We start from the raw sequence: 20888 nt of genomic DNA, 5'->3' as shown, positions 1-20888 counted from the left end.
TGCATATTTCAGGTAGATGGCATAGTTTACAATTGCACCCACCATCACAAATGGACTAGAATAATTACAATGAGCAACGTGTTTACCTAACTACTAATCATCAAACATTTCGTAAAAATACACAGCATACACGAATCGAAAGACACAGATCCTGTGAATACAGACAATATTTCAGATTTTCTAAGTGTCTTACAGCGAAAACACAATAAATCGTTATATTAGCTTAGCACATAGCAATTAGCAGCCCAGCATTGATTCTAGCCAAAGTGAGCGATAAAAGTCAACATCGCCAAAAGATATTAATTTTTTCACTAACCTTCTCAGAATTCTTCCGATGACACTCCTGTAACATCATATTACACATTCCATATAGAGTTTGATCGCAAATGTTTATATTTAGCCACCAAAATCATGGTTAGACAATGTGAAATGTAGACAAGCTGGTAAAGAAAATGTCCTTGCGCCACTTAGACAGTGATCTACTCTTATACATAAATACTCATAAACGTGACTAAAAAATATAGGGTGGACAGGGATTGATAGACAATTTAATTCTTAATACAATTGCGTTATTACATTTTTTAATTTATCCTTACTTTTCAATACAGTTTGCGCCAAGCGAAGCTACGTCAAAAAACATGGCGTCCTAAGCCACTAAAATGTTTCGACAGAAACACGATTTATCATAATAAAAATGTCCTACCTTGAGCTGTTCTTCCATCAGTATCTTGGGCAAAGGATCCTTTCTTGGGAGAAATCGTCTTTTGGTGGAAAGCTGTCCTCTTGCCATGTGGAAATGTCAACTGCGTTCGGGATGAACTGAAAAGCGTGCCCAACTTTTCACATCGTTGCAAAAATAAATGTCCCAAAATCGCACTAAACGGATATAAATTGCTATAAAACGCTTTAAATTAACTACCTTATGATGTTTTTAACTCCTATAACGAGTGAAAAGATGACCGGAGAAATATAACAGGCTAAACTAACGCTTGGAACAGGTGCGCGCCGGGGTCCTCTAGGCTCATGACGCAGCTCCCAAAGAATGACTAGCTTCAGGGTTTTTTGATTTGTAGGGCCTGTGAACGCGCAATCGACACCGTTGGAATCGTCATCACGTAAAGGCATCCAGGGGAAGACGTAAGAAGTGTCCGTATAGTCATAGCAACGACAGTGCCCTTTTAAATGACTTCAGAAGAGTGGCCAACATTTCTCAAATCTGACTCCATGTCAGGGAAATTGCTGTAGAATGGGCTCTGTTCCACTTAGAGACAAAATTTCAACTCCTATAGAAACTATAGACTGTTTTCTATCCAATAATAATAATAATATGCATATTGTACGATCAAGGATTTTGTGGGAAGCCGTTTAAAAAATTAGCCACATTAGCATAAATAGTCTAAACAGCGCCCCCATCCCCAACATGTGTGAATTGGAAATGTGTTTTTGGATATCCCACTCTCCCTGAGACACCCTTTGAGAGCTGGGTCACAGCCAGGGTAGAAGGTTGTCCACAAACAGACAAGGACCCAGACCAGAGAGGAGGTCATCCACAACAGACTAGGACCCAGACCAGGGAGGAGGACATCCACAACAGACTAGGACCCAGATGAGAGGAGGACATCCACAACAGACTAGGACCCAGACCAGAGAGGAGGACATCCACATCAGACTAGGACCCAGACCAGAGAGGAGGTCATCTTCAAACAGACTAGATCCCAGACCAGAGAGGAGGTCATCCACAACAGACTAGGACCCAGACCAGAGAGGAGGACATCCACAACAGACTAGATCCCAGACCAGAGAGGAGGACATCCACAACAGACTAGGACTCAGACCAGAGAAGAGCTCTGTACAGTTGGTATCATTGCTGAGTTGGTTCTTCATGAACAGGGTGAAACTCACCTCTTGTAAGATGGAGTCCTGAACAGCAGGATCACTGAGGTTCAGATTTTGATCCTTTGGGGTCACTTTCATTCTCACCACCTGTCTCTTCAGTTAGGGTTTCTCAGGGGTCTCCACAGCTGGGCCTACAAGAGAATACAATCCCACAACGACAGTAGTGTATCATGGGGCAACGTTAGAGTTCTCCTGTCATCAGAATGTCAGGTAGATCAGGTTGAAAAAATTGTAATTTACCAGTATAGCAGAAGAAATAATGTCTGTGGTCACAGGGATGATTCATCCATTTAGCAAAATTAACTGATTTAAAAAGCAATGCAACACAGTTCTGTCCTGAAGCATCAGGATATTCTAATGTCCAGTTTCTGAATGAGGAGTCACTTTGGTCTGACCATCTCCAGGAGTCTTGAAACAGACCGATCCACACAGGAAGTCCCCTCACTGATATCTTCTTCTCTATCTCTGTGTTCTCAGTCTGGTTCCTCACACTGACCAGGTCTGTGTGATGCTGTCTGCAGTAACTCTGAGCATCTGTCCAGGTCTTGTTCTCCTGAATTAAGACGTATGTTAGGTTGGTGTCTTGTTTTCCTGCAAAAGTCAAATGTAATCATCAATACAAATATCCAGTGAAATATCATCTACTGATCATCTATAGTACATGTTGTCATTGATTTGATAACAGATCAATAACTGATTAATAACTTAAAGTTATCATGAGTCTATGTTTCACCTCAATGGCAGCTCCAGCACTTAGAACAGGCTTCATCATTAGTATGTAAACACTCACCATCATAACAGATGAAGTGATGCTGGTCATCACAGGAGGTGTTGTTCCACAGACCAGCTGTACTCATTAAAGCACAGTTACCATTTTGGGATTTCCCAGTGTCCCAGTTTCTGAACTCAGTCTCCCCCTCTCTGTAGAAACGTCTGTCTGCCAGAGACCAGTGCCACTTCATGGAGTCTCCCTTCTTCAGTCCGATCCAGAAATAATCATAAACACTGACATTGGTGATCAGCCTGTTCAGGTCCTCCATGTCATCTACTGTAGCCAGATCAGTGTAATTCTCTCTGCAGTATCTCTGGGCATCAGTCCAGTTCATATATTTGGTAATGAGATGATACTGATGAAGGCACGAGGAAGGTGTGTAGAACCCTGTATAACAGAATAATGATTCATGGAGGTACATTTCTTCCAGCAACTTCTCAACCCAACCACACTCTCTATGGATCTGTTAACATACAGTACAGTACACCTTGGTCTGCAAACACACACACACACACACACACACACACACACACACACACACACACACACACACACACACACACACACACACACACACACACACACACACACACACACACACACACACACACACACACACACAGACACACACACCTACATCCATAAACACATGACCACACTTTTCCTGCGTGGATGTTCATTGGTCCTTTGTTGGGTCGGTGAGGGATCTTTGAGGGGCGGTAGACTTCCTTGGGTGTACAATTTTCAAATAAATCATTATTTATTCTGCGGTTATTCTGCAGTTGTTCTATTGCTATTATTTCTGTCAGCAATGAAATGTACAGTACATGTTAATAGTATCTTCTCATTATAATTATTGTCTTTATCTATTATCTTCCAAAATGTAAGTAGGTTTTTCTAGATGTCCAATAACTCATTCTGATTGAATGTCTTGTCCTGCACTTTGTAAAATCCCAGGGTGCATTGAGTGAATGTTGGAAAAAGATCTTGAATCCTTTCTAAACATAAAAGTGTGAATGCAAAGAGGACTCTGTCCACAAAATAGAGGAAGTGAACTAGCAAAGAGTTGAGTCGTCATTCAAAGCCAGAGGCAGAGTGAATACAAAGAGAACAGAGTTATGTTTCTCTTAATACCACAGTTCACTTTAAACAGGACTGAGATCAGTTACTTTAAACAGGACTGAGATCAGTTACTTTAAACAGGACTGAGATCAGTTACTTTAAACAGGACTGAGATCAGTTACTTTAAACAGGACTGAGATCAGTTACTTTAAACAGGAATGAGATCAGTTACTTTAAACAGGACTGAGATCAGTTATTTTAAACAGGACTGAGAACAGTTACTTTAAACAGGACTGAGATCAGTTACTTTAAACAGGACTGAGATCAGTTACTTTAAACAGGACTGAGGTCAGTTATTTTAAACAGGACTGAGATCAGTTACTTTAAACAGGACTGAGATCAGTTATTTTAAACAGGACTGAGATCAGTTGCTTTAAACAGGTCTGAGATCAGTTATTTTAAACAGGACTGAGATCAGTTACTTTAAACAGGACTGAGATCAGTTACTTTAAACAGGACTGAGATCAGTTACTTTAAACAGGACTGAGATCAGTTACTTTAAACAGGACTGAGATCAGGACATCAAAAACTGTAATATCCTATGTTTCACGGAATCGTGGCTGAATGACAACATGGATATTCAGCTAGCGGGATATACGCTGCACCAGCAGGATAAAACAGCACAATCCAGTAAGAAGAGGGGGTGCAGTCTGTGCATATTTGTAAACAACAGCTGGTGCACGAAATCTAAGGAAGTCTCTAGATTTTGCTTGCCTGAAGTAGAGTATCTTGTGATAAATTGCAGACCACTCTACTTGCCTAGAGAGTTTTCAGCTATACTTTTAGTGGCTGTTTATTTACCACCACAGACAGATGCTGGCACTAAGACCGCACTCAGTCAGCTGTATAAGGAAATAAGCAAACAGGAAACCACTCACCCAGAGGCGGCGCTCCTAGTGGCCGGAGACGTTAATGCAGGGAAACTAAAATCAGTTCTACCTCATTTCTATCAACATGTTAAAAGTGCAACCAATGGGAAAACAATTCTGGATCACCTGTACTCCACACACAGAGACGTGTAGAAAGCTCTTCCTCGCCCTCCAATTGGTAAATCCGACTACAACTCTATACTCCTGATTCCTGCTTACAAGCACAAATTAAAGCAGGAAGCAACAGTGACTCGGTCTACAAAAAAGTGGTCAGATGAAGCAGATGCTAAACTACAGGACGGTTTTGCTATCACAGACTTGAAAATGTTCTGGGATTCTTCCTATGGCATTGAGAAGTACACCACATCAGTCACTGGCTTTATTAATAAGTGCATCGAGGACGTCGTCCCCACAGTGACTGTACGTACATACCCCAACCAGAAGCCATGGATTACAGGCAACATTCGCACTGAGCTAAAGGGTAGAGCTGCCGCTTTCAAGATGCGGGACTCTAAACCGGAAGCTTGTAAGAAATCCTGCTATGCCCTGCGATGAACTATCAAACAGGCAAAGCATCCATACAGGGCTAAAATTAAATCGTACTACACCGGCTCCGACGCTCGTCTTATGTGGCAAGGCATGCAAACTATTACAGACTATGAAGGGAAGCACAGGTGCGAGCTGCCCAGTGACTAAAGCCTACCAGATTAGCTAAATCACTTCTATGCTCGCATCGAGGCAAGCAACAATGAGGCATGCATGAGATCATCAGCTGTTCCGGACGCCTGTGTGATCACGCTCTCCGTAGCCGACGTGAGTAAGACCTTTAAACAGGTCAACATTCACAAGGCTGTGGGGCCAGACAGATTACCAGGACGTGTGCTCCGGCCATGTGCTGACCAAATGGCAGGTGTCTTCACTGACATTTTCAACATGTCCCTGATTGAGTCTGTAATACCAACATGTTTCAAGCAGACCACCATAGTCCCTGTGCCCACGAACATGAAGGTAAACTGCTTAAATGACTACAGACACGTAGCACTCACGTCCGTAGCCATGAAGTGCTTTGAAAGGCTGGTAATGGCTCACATCAACACCATTATCCCAGAAACCCTAGACACACTCCAATTTGCATACCGCCCAAACAGATCCACAGATGATGCAATCTCTATTGCACTCCACACTGCCCTTTCCAACCTGGACAAAAGGAACACTTATGTGAGAATGCTATTCATTGACTACAGCAACACAATAGTACCCTCAAAGTTCATCACTAAGCTAAGGATCCTGGGACTAAACAACTCAATCTGCAACTGAGTCCTGGACTTCCTGACGGGACGCCCCCAGGTGGTGAGTGTAGGTAACAACACATCTGCCACGCTGATCCTCAACACAGGGGCCCCTCAGGAGTGCGTGCTCAGTCCCCTCCTGTACTCCCTGTTCACCCACGACTGCATGGCCAGGCACGACTCCAACACCATAATTAAGTTTACTGATGACACAACAGTGGTAGGCCTGATCACTGACAACGACGAGACAGCCTATAGGGAGGAGGTCAGAGACCTGGCCGGGTGGTGCCAGAATAACAACCTATCCCTCAACGTTACCAAGACTAAGGAGATGATTGTGGACTACAGGAATAGGAGGACCGAGCATGCCCCCATTCTCATCGACGAGGCTGTAATGGAGCAGGTTTAGAGCTTCAAGTGCCTTGGTGTCCACATCACCAACAATCTAGAATGGTCCAAACACACTAAGAGTGTTGAAGAGGGCACGACAAAGCTTATTCCACCTCAGGAAACTAAAAAGATTTGGCATGGGCCCTCAGATCCTCAAAAGGTTCTACAGCTGTAGCATCGAGAGCATCCTAACTGGTTGCATCACTGCCTGGTACGGCAATTGCTCGGCCTCCGACAGCAAGGCACTACAGAAGGTAGTGCCTTGTGGCCCAGTGCATCACTGGGGCTAAGCTTCCTGCCATCCAGGACCTCTACACCAGGCGGTGTCAGAGGAATGCCCTAAAAATTGTCAAAGACCCCAGCCACACCAGTCATAGACTGTTCTCTCTACTACCGCATGGCAAGCGGTACCGGAGTGCCAAGTCTAGGACAAGAAGGCTTCTCATTAGTTTTTACCCCCAAGCCATAAGTGTCACGATCGTCCATGGGAGAGAGATAGGACCAAGGCGCAGCGTGTAAATAATGCATCTTCTCTTTATTTAGGAGATGAACTAACGAAGCAAAACAACAAATCAAAGACCGTGAAACCAACCGACTAAATGCAAAACATGCAAACTTGAAACAGACCTAGACACAGACTAAGACAATGACTAACTCAATGACCCAACAAACACATGATGCCTATGGCCGCCTAAAATATGGCTCCCAATCAGAGACAAATGAAAGACACCTGTCTCTGATTGAGAAACCACTCAGGCAACCATAGACATACCTAGAAACCCTCACTAAACCATAGACATACCTAGACATACTCACTCAACACAAAACCACACACACAAAACCCAACAACCCCTTAACCATATAACCACCCAAACACAAACCTTCCCCATGTCACACCCTGACCTAACAAACATAATAAAGGAAACAAAGATAACTAAGGCCAGGGTGTGACAATAAGACTCCTGAACAAGTAATCAAAAGGCTACCCGGACTATTTGCATTGTGCCCCCCAACCCCTCTTTTACGCTGCTGCTACTCTCTTTTTATCATATATGCATAGTCACTTTAACTATACATTAATGTACATACTACCTCAATCAGCCCGACTAACCGATGTCTGTATGTAGCCTCGCCTCTGTTATAGCCTCGCTACTGTTATTTTTCACTGTCTTTTTCCTGTTGTTTTTATTTCTTTACTTACCTATTTTTCACCTAATACCTTTTTTGCACTGTTGGTTAGAGGCTGTAAGCATTTCACTGTAATGTCTAAACATGTTGTATTCGGAGCACGTAACAAATGAACTTTGATTTGATTTGATTATTTCAGGAACAGTGAAGGCTGTCCTCACCAGATATGAGCTGACAACACTGGGACACACTGGGCCACAATGGGCCAATGCCTTGGGGGATAATATGGAGCCGATTAGCAAGAACACATCGGCCCAATGTGGGCATGTTTGCAGGGACACACACACAGTAAACTGACCTGAGATTAGCAGGGTGAGATACAACAGCGTTTCCATCACTGTGAAATTCAAAGGATATATGATTAAAATGAATGCACTTCAAGGTATCAACACTTTACCAATGCAAACTGTCTTTCTCCTTCTTTACTGATATGATGTGACAGGACAGGTGAAGATAATGCTCCCCACATAGAGGGTTATCACCTGTTCAGAGACAGGAACAATCAGGGATTGTTAGGTTTCTAAAGTATTGGAAGTGGGTAGTGGTGAAAAACCTCAACATTACGTCTCCAGAGAAACAACAAGGGTTAGATCACATGGTTGATTATTCTACACTGGAACCTTTAAAACTTGGAATTAAAAAAGTATCTAATAAATACTATAAACATTTCTCTACAATGAAATATCTATGAAATATGATATATCTGAATATATCTACAATCCAAAATGGCCTCACCTGTTGTTTGAAGAAAATTCTCTGTCTCTGTCTCTGTCTCTATCTCTATCTCTCTCTCGGTATCCAACTATCTCCCCTTTCTGTCTCTCTGTCTCTCCTACTGTGTGTCTGTCATCCCATGTTTGTCCCTATTTAAACCTTACACTGTTCCTCATTTGCTTGAATTTGTTATTCATCTCAAAACAAACAAAACTGTGATTTGAACTGACATTCATCCCACTGGATAAGGGGTTGGACAGAGCCAGAGAAGGAAACAGCTAGAGAGGCTATACAGAACATTTGCAAGTGATGTTTCTGTTGATCCAAAGGAGATAACCCACTCCTCTAGACAGACATATTGCCCAGAAATTGCCTCATTGTACCGTAAAGGACCCAACTCTTAAAAATCAAAGGGTTTTGTAATTTCAAGAATTGTTCAGGTCAGTGAGGCCTGAACTGAGAGGGATACAAGGTATCAAGAGAGTTCCAGAAGGACGATGGCCAAAGTCAACACCAATGCTTCCCACTGTTGTGTCAAGTTGGCTGGTAGTGGATCTCCACTCCAAATAGCTCGTTCCATCTCATCCCTCATGATCAATTGGCTTGATATCAGCTGACTGGTGATTAACTTGTAACTGTCATGGAGAGAGCAGGTGGTCCTGATGTTTTGTACACTCAGTGTCTAGACACTAAACACCTCCAGCATTGTGTTCTCTGACCTCCCTCTCCTCTCTCATTGTGTTCTCTGCCCTCCCTCTCCTCTGTCATTGGGTTCTCTGACCTCCCTCTCCTCTGTCATTGGGTTCTCTGACCTCCCTCTCCTCTGTCATTGTGTTCTCTGCCCTCCCTCTCCTCTGTCATTGGGTTCTCTGACCTCCCTCTCCTCTGTCATTGGGTTCTCTGACCTCCCTCTCCTCTGTCATTGGGTTCTCTGCCCTCCCTCTCCTCTGTCATTGGGTTCTCTGACCTCCCTCTCCTCTGTCATTGTGTTCTCTGACCTCCCTCTCCTCTGTCATTGTGTTCTCTGCCCTCCCTCTCCTCTGTCATTGTGTTCTCTGACCTCCCTCTCCTCTGTCATTGGGTTCTCTGACCTCCCTCTCCTCTGTCATTGTGTTCTCTGACCTCCCTCTCCTCTGTCATTGTGTTCTCTGCCCTCCCTCTCCTCTGTCATTGGGTTCTCTGACCTCCCTCTCCTCTGTCATTGGGTTCTCTGACCTCCCTCTACTCTATCATTGTGTTCTCTGCCCTCCCTCTCCTCTGTCATTGGGTTCTCTGACCTCCCTCTCCTCTGTCATTGGGTTCTCTGACCTCCCTCTCCTCTGTCGTTGCACTATCATGTAAAACCCTTTCCACAGAGGGTTCTACATAGAACCCAAAAGAGTTCTACCTGTGTTAAAAAGGGTTCTACATGGAACCAGAAAGGGATATTATTCAAAGGGTTGTCATGGATCCAGTCGAAGAACTCTTTTGGAACCTTTTTTTCTGAATGTAGGATCTGCTCCCCCCCTGTCCATGTCGTTTCATTCATTATGTTCTGAAAGGCAAAACTGATCCTAGATCAGCACACCTAAGATGCTTGTGATATGGTGTGGTAGTTACAGTATGTAGCTTGCAGGTCCCAGATCTGTTGTGCTGTCGGTCAACTCCTAAGGTCATTGTCATTTCTAGCTTGATAATAACCAAACTACAATGAACAAATGGATAAGTAGTTCATTGAACAAAAATATGAACAAAAATATGAACGCAACATGTAAAGTTTTTGGTCCCATGTTTCATGAGTTGAAATGAAAGATCCCAGAAATTCTTCATAAGCACAATAAAGCATATTTATAAAAATGTTTTATTTGTTTACAAACCTGTTAGTGAGCATTTCTCCTTGGCCAAGATAAACCATCCACCTGACAGGTGTGGCATATCAAGAAGGTGACTAAACAGCATGATCATTACACAGGTCCACCTTGTGCTGGGGACAATAAAAGGCAACTCTAAAATGTGTGGTTTTGTCACACAACGCAATTCCACTGATGTCTCAAGTTTTGAAGGAGCTTGCAATTGACATGCTCACTACAGGAATGTCTACCAGAGCTGTTGCCAGAGAATGTAATATTACTTTTTCTCTCATTAGCTGTCTCCAACATAATTTTTGAGAATTTAGCAGTACGTCCAACCGGCCTCACAACCGCAGACACCATGTGTGGTGAAAATTCACCTTCCTACAGGACAACAACCCTAAGCAGACAGCCAAGAAACTCCCCAAATACAGGTGTGCCAAAATATAATATAACCTTTCATCCAAAAGTGGTCAAGCATACATTTTCCATATTGGTGGCCTCAGGGGAAACAAACCAACAATCCTGGCATTGAAAGCACCATGTTCTACAAACTGAGCCACACAGAACCACAACACACATGAGAGTTGGCAAGAGGCCACAAACAGATCTGAGACCAGGTTAATTACTGATGTCAAATCATTGTGTGTTCCAGGAAATATCCTCGGTCTGGCTTGATGTGGTAAAGTTCCCCTCTGTCTGATTTGAGGAAGTTATGTAAAACATAACTAAAGCTCTGGTCAGCAGGACATGGTTCTAACTGGTACCAGTGTATCAGAGTCCTGAAGAGAGGACTTGATTACACATTATGTCTAGCTGTCTTCATCATTAGGTTAAATGTGTCAAATAAACATTTAAATAATATTAAGTTGAAACTTGAAGAATCACAACTCTAGACCTATACTGTCAATCTGCAACAAGTATTTATTTGATCATCAGAAAAGACATCTTCATTAACCAATTAAAACATGCTGAGACTACATTTACTATGCAGTATGTAAACTATGGTCTAAATACATTTTCAATTAAAGAAAGTTACATTCCAATTAGAAAAACACATTGATACTTACAGTTCTGTGAAAAAGTATTTGTCCCCTTTCTGATTTTCTCTATTTTTGAAAAATGTAGTACTTAATGTTATTAGATTTTCAACCAAAACCTAAAATTTGATAAAGCGAACCTGAGTTTACAAAATAACAAAACATATTTATACTTATTTTATCTATTTAATTCACAAAGTTATTTAACACCCAAATCCCCTGTGTGAAAAAGTAATTGCCCCTTTACACTCAATAACTGGTTGTTCCACCTTTAGCTCTAATGACTGCAACCAAACACTTCCTGTAGTTGTTGATCAGTCTCTCACATTGCTGTGGAGGAATTGTGGCCCACTCTTCCATGCAGAACTGCTTTAACTCAGCAAAGCATCCTCAAACCATCACACTACCACCACCATGCTTGACTACTGGTATGATGTTTTTACTGTAGAATGCAGTGTTTGGTTTTCATCAGACATAATGGGACCCATCTAGTCCAAACAGTTGACTAAAGTTAGCCAAAATGCACCTGGAAGCACATGGATGATCATCCAGACTCTTAGAAGAATGTTTTATGGACAGATGAGTCAAAAGTGAGTCCAAACTTTCTGGACGACATGGGTCCCATTATGCCTGGTGAAAACCAAACACTGCATTCTGCCGTAAAAACCCTCTACCAACGGTCAAGCATGGTGGTGGAAGTGAAATGGTGTGAGGATGCTTTGCTGCCTCAGGACCTGGACGAATTGCCTTTATAGAAGGAACCATGAATTCTGCTCTGTATCAGAGAATTCTACAGGAGAATGTCAGGCCATCCGTCTGTGAGCTGATGCTGAAACGCAGGTGGGTCATGCAGCAAGACATTGATCCAAAACACACAATCAAGTCTACATGAAAATGGTTAAAAAGCAACACATTTGAAGTTTTGGAATGACCTAGTCAAAATCCAGACCTAATGATCCCATTTGAGATGTTGTGGCAGGACTTGAAACGACCAGTTCATGATTGAAAACCCACAAATGTCACAGAGTTGACTTTTTAACACATGAACATTGGGTGTTACATAACTTTGTTATGAAATAAATTAAACAGGTATGTAATTGTTGTGTTATTTGTTCACTCAGGTTCCCTTCATCTAATATTCTGTTTTCTTTGAAGATCAGATAACATTCAGTATCAAAAATATGTAAAAGTTGAGAAAATTAGAATGGAGGCAAATACTTTTTCACAGCACTGTATATCAACATAACTACAGATAACTCATTTACAGACATGATGTGTGAAAAGTCTATGTTGAGAACACACCCTGTAATAAAACAACCAAGTCAAGAATATTATAGAGAAAAAAATCTCATGATAAAACACTATTAATGTTTATAATTAAACAATTTACTTAATAAAACACATTTAATTAGGTTCAGAAAAAACATTGCAGTACAGATAATTTATCTAACTAAAAAAAAGAAATGTAAGGAGAACATTTGACATAACTGGAGTTCTCTCTTTGTCATCATCCTCTTCATCTTCTTCTCCTCCTCTTCTTTCTTGGGAGACCCCTTATTCTCCTTGTGGAAGACCTTCCCATCAGGCTGCTTTTTCCATGTCACTTTGATGTCTGCAGGTAACCCCTGCTCCTTCAGCTTGATCCTTATCTGGAGAAACACAAAGACACACAGAGACCCACACTTTTATACCATCTACTGCATCTTGTCTCTACCGGTCGGTCATGGCCCATCCATATATTTATATGTACATATTCTTATTCCATCCCTTTACTTAGATTTGTGTGTATTAGGTAGTTGTTGTGGAACTGTTAGATTAGTTGTTAGATATCGTTGCACTGTCGGAACTAGAAGCACAAGCATTTCACACTCGCAATAACTGCTAACCATGTGTATGTGAAAAATAAGATTTGATTTGATTTTAATATTTCACTCTGTATTAGTCATGTGTTTTTGGATATCCCACTGTCTCTGAGACACCCTTGGAGAGTGGGGTCACGGCCAGGATAGAAGGTCGTCCACAAACAGACAAGGACCCAGACCAGAGAGGAAGTCATCCTCAACAGACTAGATCCCAGACCAGTGAGAAGGTCATCCACAACAGACTAGGACGCAGACCAGAGAGGAGGACATCCACAACAGACTAGGCCCGAGTCCAGAGAGGAGGTAATCCACAACAGACTAGGACCCAGACCAGAGAAGAGCTCTGTACAGTTGGTATCATTACTGAGTTGGTTCTTCATGAACAGGGTGAAACTCACCTCTTGTAAGATGGCGTCCTGAACAGCAGGATCACTGAGGTTCAGATTTTGATCCTTTGGGGTCATCTTCATTCTCACCACCTGTCTCTTCAGTTGGGGTTTCTCAGGGGTCTCCACAGCTGGGCCTACAAGAGAATACAATCCAACAATGACAATAGTGAATCATGGGGCAACTTTAGAGTTCTCCTGTCATCATAGTATCAGATAGATCAGGTGTAGAATATGGTAACTTACCATAGCAGATGAAAGGAAAGGCGTTATCACAGGGATAATTTATCAATTTAAAATAAGAAGGATCAGAAACATAAGATGACATCAGAGTGCAGTTGTAACTCTGATCTGTTGAAAAGGATTCTGGCCACCAGTTTCTGAATGAGGAGTCACTCTGGTCTGACCATATCCAGGAGTCTTGAAACAGACCGATCCACACAGGAAGTCCCCTCAGTGATATATTCTTCCTTATCTCTGTGTTCTCAGTCTGGTTCCTCACACTGACCAGGTCTGTGTGATTCTGTCTGCAGTAACTCTGAGCATCTATCCAGGTCTTGTTCTCCTGAATTAAGACGTATGTTAGGTTGGTGTCTTGTTTTCCTGCAAAAGTCAAATGTAATAATCAATACAAATATCCAGTGAAATATCATCTACTGATCTACTGATCATCTATAGTACATGTTGTCATTGATTTGATAACAGATCAATAACTGATTAACAACTTAAAGTTATCATGAGTCTGTTTCAACTCAATGGCAGCTCCAGCACTTAGAACAGGCTTCATCATTAGTATGTAAACACTCACCATCATAACAGATGAAGTGATGCTGGTCATCACAGGAGGTGTTGTTCCACAGACCAGCTGTACTCATTAAAGCACAGTTACCATGTTGGGGCGTCCCAGTGTCCCAGTTTCTTAATTCAGTCTCCCCCTCTCTGTAGAAACGTCTGTCTGACAGAGACCAGTGCCACTTCATGGAGTCTCCCTTCTTCAGTCCGATCCAAATCAGATCATAATCACTGCCACTGGTAATCAGCCTGTTCAGGTCCTCCATGCCATCTACTGTAGCCAGATCAGTGTAATTCTCTCTGCAGTAACTCTGGGCATCAGTCCAGGTCACATAGTTGGTAATGAGGTGATACTGATGAAGGCACGAGGAAGGTGTGTAGAACCCTGTTATAACAGAAAATGATTCATGGAGGTACATTTCTTAAAGCAACTTCTCAACCCAACCACACTCTCTAATGACATAACCCCTCACACTAGACTACTGACATAACCCCTCACACTAGACTACTGACATAACCCCTCACACTAGACTACTGACATAACCCCTCACACTAGACTACTGATATTAACCCTCACACTAGACTACTGACAAAACCACTCAACACTAGACTACTGATATTAACTCTTACACTAGACTACTGACATAACCCCTCACACTAGACTACTGATATAACCCCTCACACTAGACTACTGACATAACGCCTCACACTAGACTACTGACATAACCCCTCACACTAGACTACTGACATAACCCCTCACACTAGACTACTGATATAACCCCTCACACTAGACTACTGATATAACCCCTCACACTAGACTACTGATATAACCCCTCACACTAGACTACTGTAACACTGTTTCCCCTGACATAACCCCTCACACTAGACTCCTGACATAACCCCTCACACTAGACTACTGACATAACCCCTCACACTAGACTACTGACATAACCTCTCACACTACACTACTGATATAACCCCTCACACTAGACTACTGTAACACTGTTTCCCCTGACATAACCCCTCACACTAGACTACTGACATAACCCCTCACACTAGACTACTGACATAACCCCTCACACTAGACTACTGTCATAACCCGTCACACTAGACTACTGTAACACTGTTTCCTCTGACATAACCCCTGACACTAGACTACTGACATAACCCCTCACACTAGACTACTGCAACACCAATTCTCCTGACATAACCCCTCACACTAGACTACTGACATAACCCCTCACTCTAGACTACTGACATATCCCCTCACACTAGTCTACTGATATTAACCCTCACACTAGACTACTGACATAACCCCTCACACTAAACTACTGACATATCCCCTCACACTAGACTACTGACATAACCCCTCTCACTAGACTACTGACAAAACCCCTCACACTAGACTACTGACATAACCCCTCACACTAGACTCCTGACATAACCCCTCACACTAGACTACTGACAAAACCCCTCACACTAGAATACTGACATAACCCCTCACACTTGACTTCTGAAATAACCCCTCACACTAGACTACTGACATAACCCGTCACACTAGACTACTGTAACACTGTTTACGCTGACATAACACCTCACACTAGACTACTGATATAACCCCTCACACTAGACTAATGACATAACCCTTCACACTAGACTACTGACATAACCCCTCACACTAGACTACTGACATAACCCCTCACACTAGACTACTGACATAACCCCTCACACTAGACTACTGATATTAACTCTTACACTAGACTACTGACATAACCCCTCACACTAGACTACTGACAAAACCCCTCACACTAGACTACTGACATAACCCCTCACACTAGACTCCTGACATAACCCCTCACACTAGACTACTGATATAACCCCTCACACTAGACTACTGTAACACTGTTTACGCTGACATAACCCCTCACACTAGACTACTGACATAACCCCTCACACTAGACTACTGACATAACCCCTCACACTAGACTACTGACATAACCCCTCACACTAGACTACTGATATAACCCCTCACACTAGACTACTGTCATAACCCCTCACACTAGACTACTGATATAACCCCTCACACTAGACTACTGACATAACCCCTCACACTAGACTACTGCCATAACCCCTCACACTAGACTACTGACATAACCCCTCACACTAGACTACTGACATAACCCCTCACACTAGACTACTGATATTAACCCTCACACTAGACTACTGACATAACCCCTCACACTAGACTACTGACATAACCCCTCACACTAGACTACTGATATTAACTCTTACACTAGACTACTGACATAACCCCTCACACTAGACTACTGATATAACCCCTCACACTAGACTACTGATATAACCCCTCACACTAGACTACTGATATAACCCCTCACACTAGACTACTGATATAACCCCTCACACTAGACTACTGTAACACTGTTTCCCCTGACATAACCCCTCACACTAGACTACTGACATAACCCCTCACACTAGACTACTGACATAACCCCTCACACTAGACTACTGACATAACCCCTCACACTAGACTACTGATATAACCCCTCACACTAGACTACTGTAACACTGTTTCCCCTGACATAACCCCTCACACTAGACTACTGACATAACCCCTCACACTAGACTACTGACATAACCCCTCACACTAGACTACTGTCATAACCCCTCACACTAGACTACTGTAACACTGTTTCCTCTGACATAACCCCTCACACTAGACTACTGTCATAACCCCTCACACTAGACTACTGATATAACCCCTCACACTAGACTACTGACATAACCCCTCACACTAGACTACTGCCATAACCCCTCACACTAGACTACTGACATAACCCCTCACACTAGACTACTGACATAACCCCTCACACTAGACTACTGACATAACCCCTCACACTAGACTACTGATATAACCCCTCACACTAGACTACTGTAGCACGGTTTACCCTGACATAACCCCTCACACTAGACTACTGACATAACCCCTCACACTAGACTACTGACATAACCCCTCACACTAGACTACTGTCATAACCCCTCACACTAGACTACTGTAACACTGTTTCCTCTGACATAACCCCTGACACTAGACTACTGACATAACCCCTCACACTAGACTACTGCAACACCAATTCTCCTGACATAACCCCTCACACTAGACTACTGACATAACCCCTCACTCTAGACTACTGACATATCCCCTCACACTAGTCTACTGATATTAACCCTCACACTAGACTACTGACATAACCCCTCACACTAAACTACTGACATATCCCCTCACACTAGACTACTGACATAACCCCTCTCACTAGACTACTGACAAAACCCCTCACACTAGACTACTGACATAACCCCTCACACTAGACTCCTGACATAACCCCTCACACTAGACTACTGACAAAACCCCTCACACTAGAATACTGACATAACCCCTCACACTTGACTTCTGAAATAACCCCTCACACTAGACTACTGATATAACCCGTCACACTAGACTACTGTAACACTGTTTACGCTGACATAACCCCTCACACTAGACTACTGATATAACCCCTCACACTAGACTAATGACATAACCCTTCACACTAGACTACTGACATAACCCCTCACACTAGACTACTGACATAACCCCTCACACTAGACTACTGACATAACCCCTCACACTAGACTACTGATATTAACTCTTACACTAGACTACTGACATAACCCCTCACACTAGACTACTGACAAAACCCCTCACACTAGACTACTGACATAACCCCTCACACTAGACTCCTGACATAACCCCTCACACTAGACTACTGATATAACCCCTCACACTAGACTACTGTAACACTGTTTACGCTGACATAACCCCTCACACTAGACTACTGACATAACCCCTCACACTAGACTACTGACATAACCCCTCACACTAGACTACTGACATAACCCCTCACACTAGACTACTGATATAACCCCTCACACTAGACTACTGTCATAACCCCTCACACTAGACTACTGATATAACCCCTCACACTAGACTACTGACATAACCCCTCACACTAGACTACTGCCATAACCCCTCACACTAGACTACTGACATAACCCCTCACACTAGACTACTGACATAACCCCTCACACTAGACTACTGATATTAACCCTCACACTAGACTACTGACATAACCCCTCACACTAGACTACTGACATAACCCCTCACACTAGACTACTGATATTAACTCTTACACTAGACTACTGACATAACCCCTCACACTAGACTACTGATATAACCCCTCACACTAGACTACTGATATAACCCCTCACACTAGACTACTGATATAACCCCTCACACTAGACTACTGTAACACTGTTTCCCCTGACATAACCCCTCACACTAGACTACTGACATAACCCCTCACACTAGACTACTGACATAACCCCTCACACTAGACTACTGACATAACCCCTCACACTAGACTACTGATATAACCCCTCACACTAGACTACTGTAACACTGTTTCCCCTGACATAACCCCTCACACTAGACTACTGACATAACCCCTCGCACTAGACTACTGACATAACCCCTCACACTAGACTACTGTCATAACCCCTCACACTAGACTACTGTAACACTGTTTCCTCTGACATAACCCCTCACACTAGACTACTGTCATAACCCCTCACACTAGACTACTGATATAACCCCTCACACTAGACTACTGACATAACCCCTCACACTAGACTACTGCCATAACCCCTCACACTAGACTACTGACATAACCCCTCACACTAGACTACTGACATAACCCCTCACACTAGACTACTGACATAACCCCTCACACTAGACTAATGACATAACCCCTCACACTAGACTACTGACATAACCCCTCACACTAGACTACTGACATAACCCCTCACACTAGACTACTGACATAACCCCTCACACTAGACTACTGATATTAACTCTTACACTAGACTACTGACATAACCCCTCACACTAGACTACTGACAAAACCCCTCACACTAGACTACTGACATAACCCGTCAAACTATACTACTGATGTAACCCCTCACACTAGACTACTGACATAACCCGTCACACTATACTACTGATGTAACCCCTCACACTAGACTACTGATATAACCCCTCATGCTAGACTACTGATATAACCCCTCACACTAGACTACTGTAACACTGTTTCCTCTGACATAACCCCTCACACTAGACTACTGCATCACTGTTTCCCCTGACATAACCCCTCACACTAGACTACTGACATAACCCCTCACACTAGACTACTGATATAACCCCTCACACTATACTACTGATGTAACCCCTCACACTAGACTACTGACATAACCCCTCACACTAGACTACTGATATAACCCCTCACACTAGACTACTGTAACACTGTTTCCCCTGACATAACCCCTCACACTAGACTACTGACATAGCCCCTCAAACTAGACTACTGACATAACCCCTCACACTAGACTACTGACATAACCCCTCACACTAGACTACTGACATAACCCCTCACACTAGACTACTGACATAACCCCTCACACTAGACTACTGATATTAACCCTCACACTAGACTACTGACATAACCCCTCACACTAGACTACTGACATAACCCCTCACACTAGACTACTGATATTAACTCTTACACTAGACTACTGACATAACCCCTCACACTAGACTACTGATATAACCCCTCACACTAGACTACTGACATAACCCCTCACACTAGACTACTGACATAACCCCTCACACTAGACTACTGACATAACCCCTCACACTAGACTACTGATATAACCCCTCACACTAGACTACTGATATAACCCCTCACACTAGACTACTGATATAACCCCTCACACTAGACTACTGTAACACTGTTTCCCCTGACATAACCCCTCACACTAGACTACTGACATAACCCCTCACACTAGACTACTGACATAACCCTTCACACTAGACTACTGACATAACCCCTCACACTAGACTACTGATATAACCCCTCACACTAGACTACTGTAACACTGTTTCCCCTGACATAACCCCTCACACTAGACTACTGACATAACCCCTCACACTAGACTACTGACATAACCCCTCACACTAGACTACTGTCATAACCCCTCACACTAGACTACTGTAACACTGTTTCCTCTGACATAACCCCTCACACTAGACTACTGTCATAACCCCTCACACTAGACTACTGATATAACCCCTCACACTAGACTACTGACATAACCCCTCACACTAGACTACTGCCATAACCCCTCACACTAGACTACTGACATAACCCCTCACACTAGACTACTGACATAACCCCTCACACTAGACTACTGACATAACCCCTCACACTAGACTAAAGACATAACCCCTCACACTAGACTACTGACATAACCCCTCACACTAGACTACTGACATAACCCCTCACACTAGACTACTGACATAACCCCTCACACTAGACTACTGATATTAACTCTTACACTAGACTACTGACAAAACCCCTCACACTAGACTACTGACAAAACCCCTCACACTAGACTACTGACATAACCCCTCACACTAGACTCCTGACATAACCCCTCACACTAGACTACTGATATAACCCCTCACACTAGACTACTGTAACACTGTTTACGCTGACATAACCCCTCACACTTGACTTCTGACATAACCCCTCACACTAGACTACTGACATAACCCCTCACACTAGAC

The 20888-nt window shown here is 43.0% G+C and overlaps 2 protein-coding genes across 2 annotated transcripts; both read right to left on the bottom strand.

The window, feature by feature from the left end:
* Positions 1 to 1995: 1995 nt before the first annotated feature.
* Positions 1996 to 13435, bottom strand: LOC129864744 (macrophage mannose receptor 1-like). Its single transcript, XM_055937038.1, has 5 exons — positions 13370 to 13435; positions 12593 to 12758; positions 2642 to 3055; positions 2224 to 2487; positions 1996 to 2027 (listed from the first exon to the last, which is right to left on the bottom strand). Exons 1-5 carry the CDS (start codon positions 13433 to 13435, stop codon positions 1996 to 1998), a joined length of 942 nt encoding a protein of 313 aa, XP_055793013.1.
* Positions 13436 to 13472: 37 nt separating this feature from the next.
* LOC129864743 (snaclec 27-like) lies at positions 13473 to 14568 on the bottom strand. The gene is made up of 3 exons (XM_055937037.1): positions 14121 to 14568; positions 13732 to 13960; positions 13473 to 13494 (listed from the first exon to the last, which is right to left on the bottom strand). Exons 1-3 carry the CDS (start codon positions 14566 to 14568, stop codon positions 13473 to 13475), a joined length of 699 nt encoding a protein of 232 aa, XP_055793012.1.
* Between the last annotated feature and the right edge of the window lie 6320 nt (positions 14569 to 20888).

This window comes from Salvelinus fontinalis, chromosome 11 (genome assembly GCF_029448725.1).
Source record: "Salvelinus fontinalis isolate EN_2023a chromosome 11, ASM2944872v1, whole genome shotgun sequence".
Lineage (NCBI taxonomy): Eukaryota > Metazoa > Chordata > Actinopteri > Salmoniformes > Salmonidae > Salvelinus > Salvelinus fontinalis.
The sequence above is the reverse complement of the archived record's forward strand: the minus strand, read 5'-3'. Positions and strand labels throughout refer to the sequence as shown.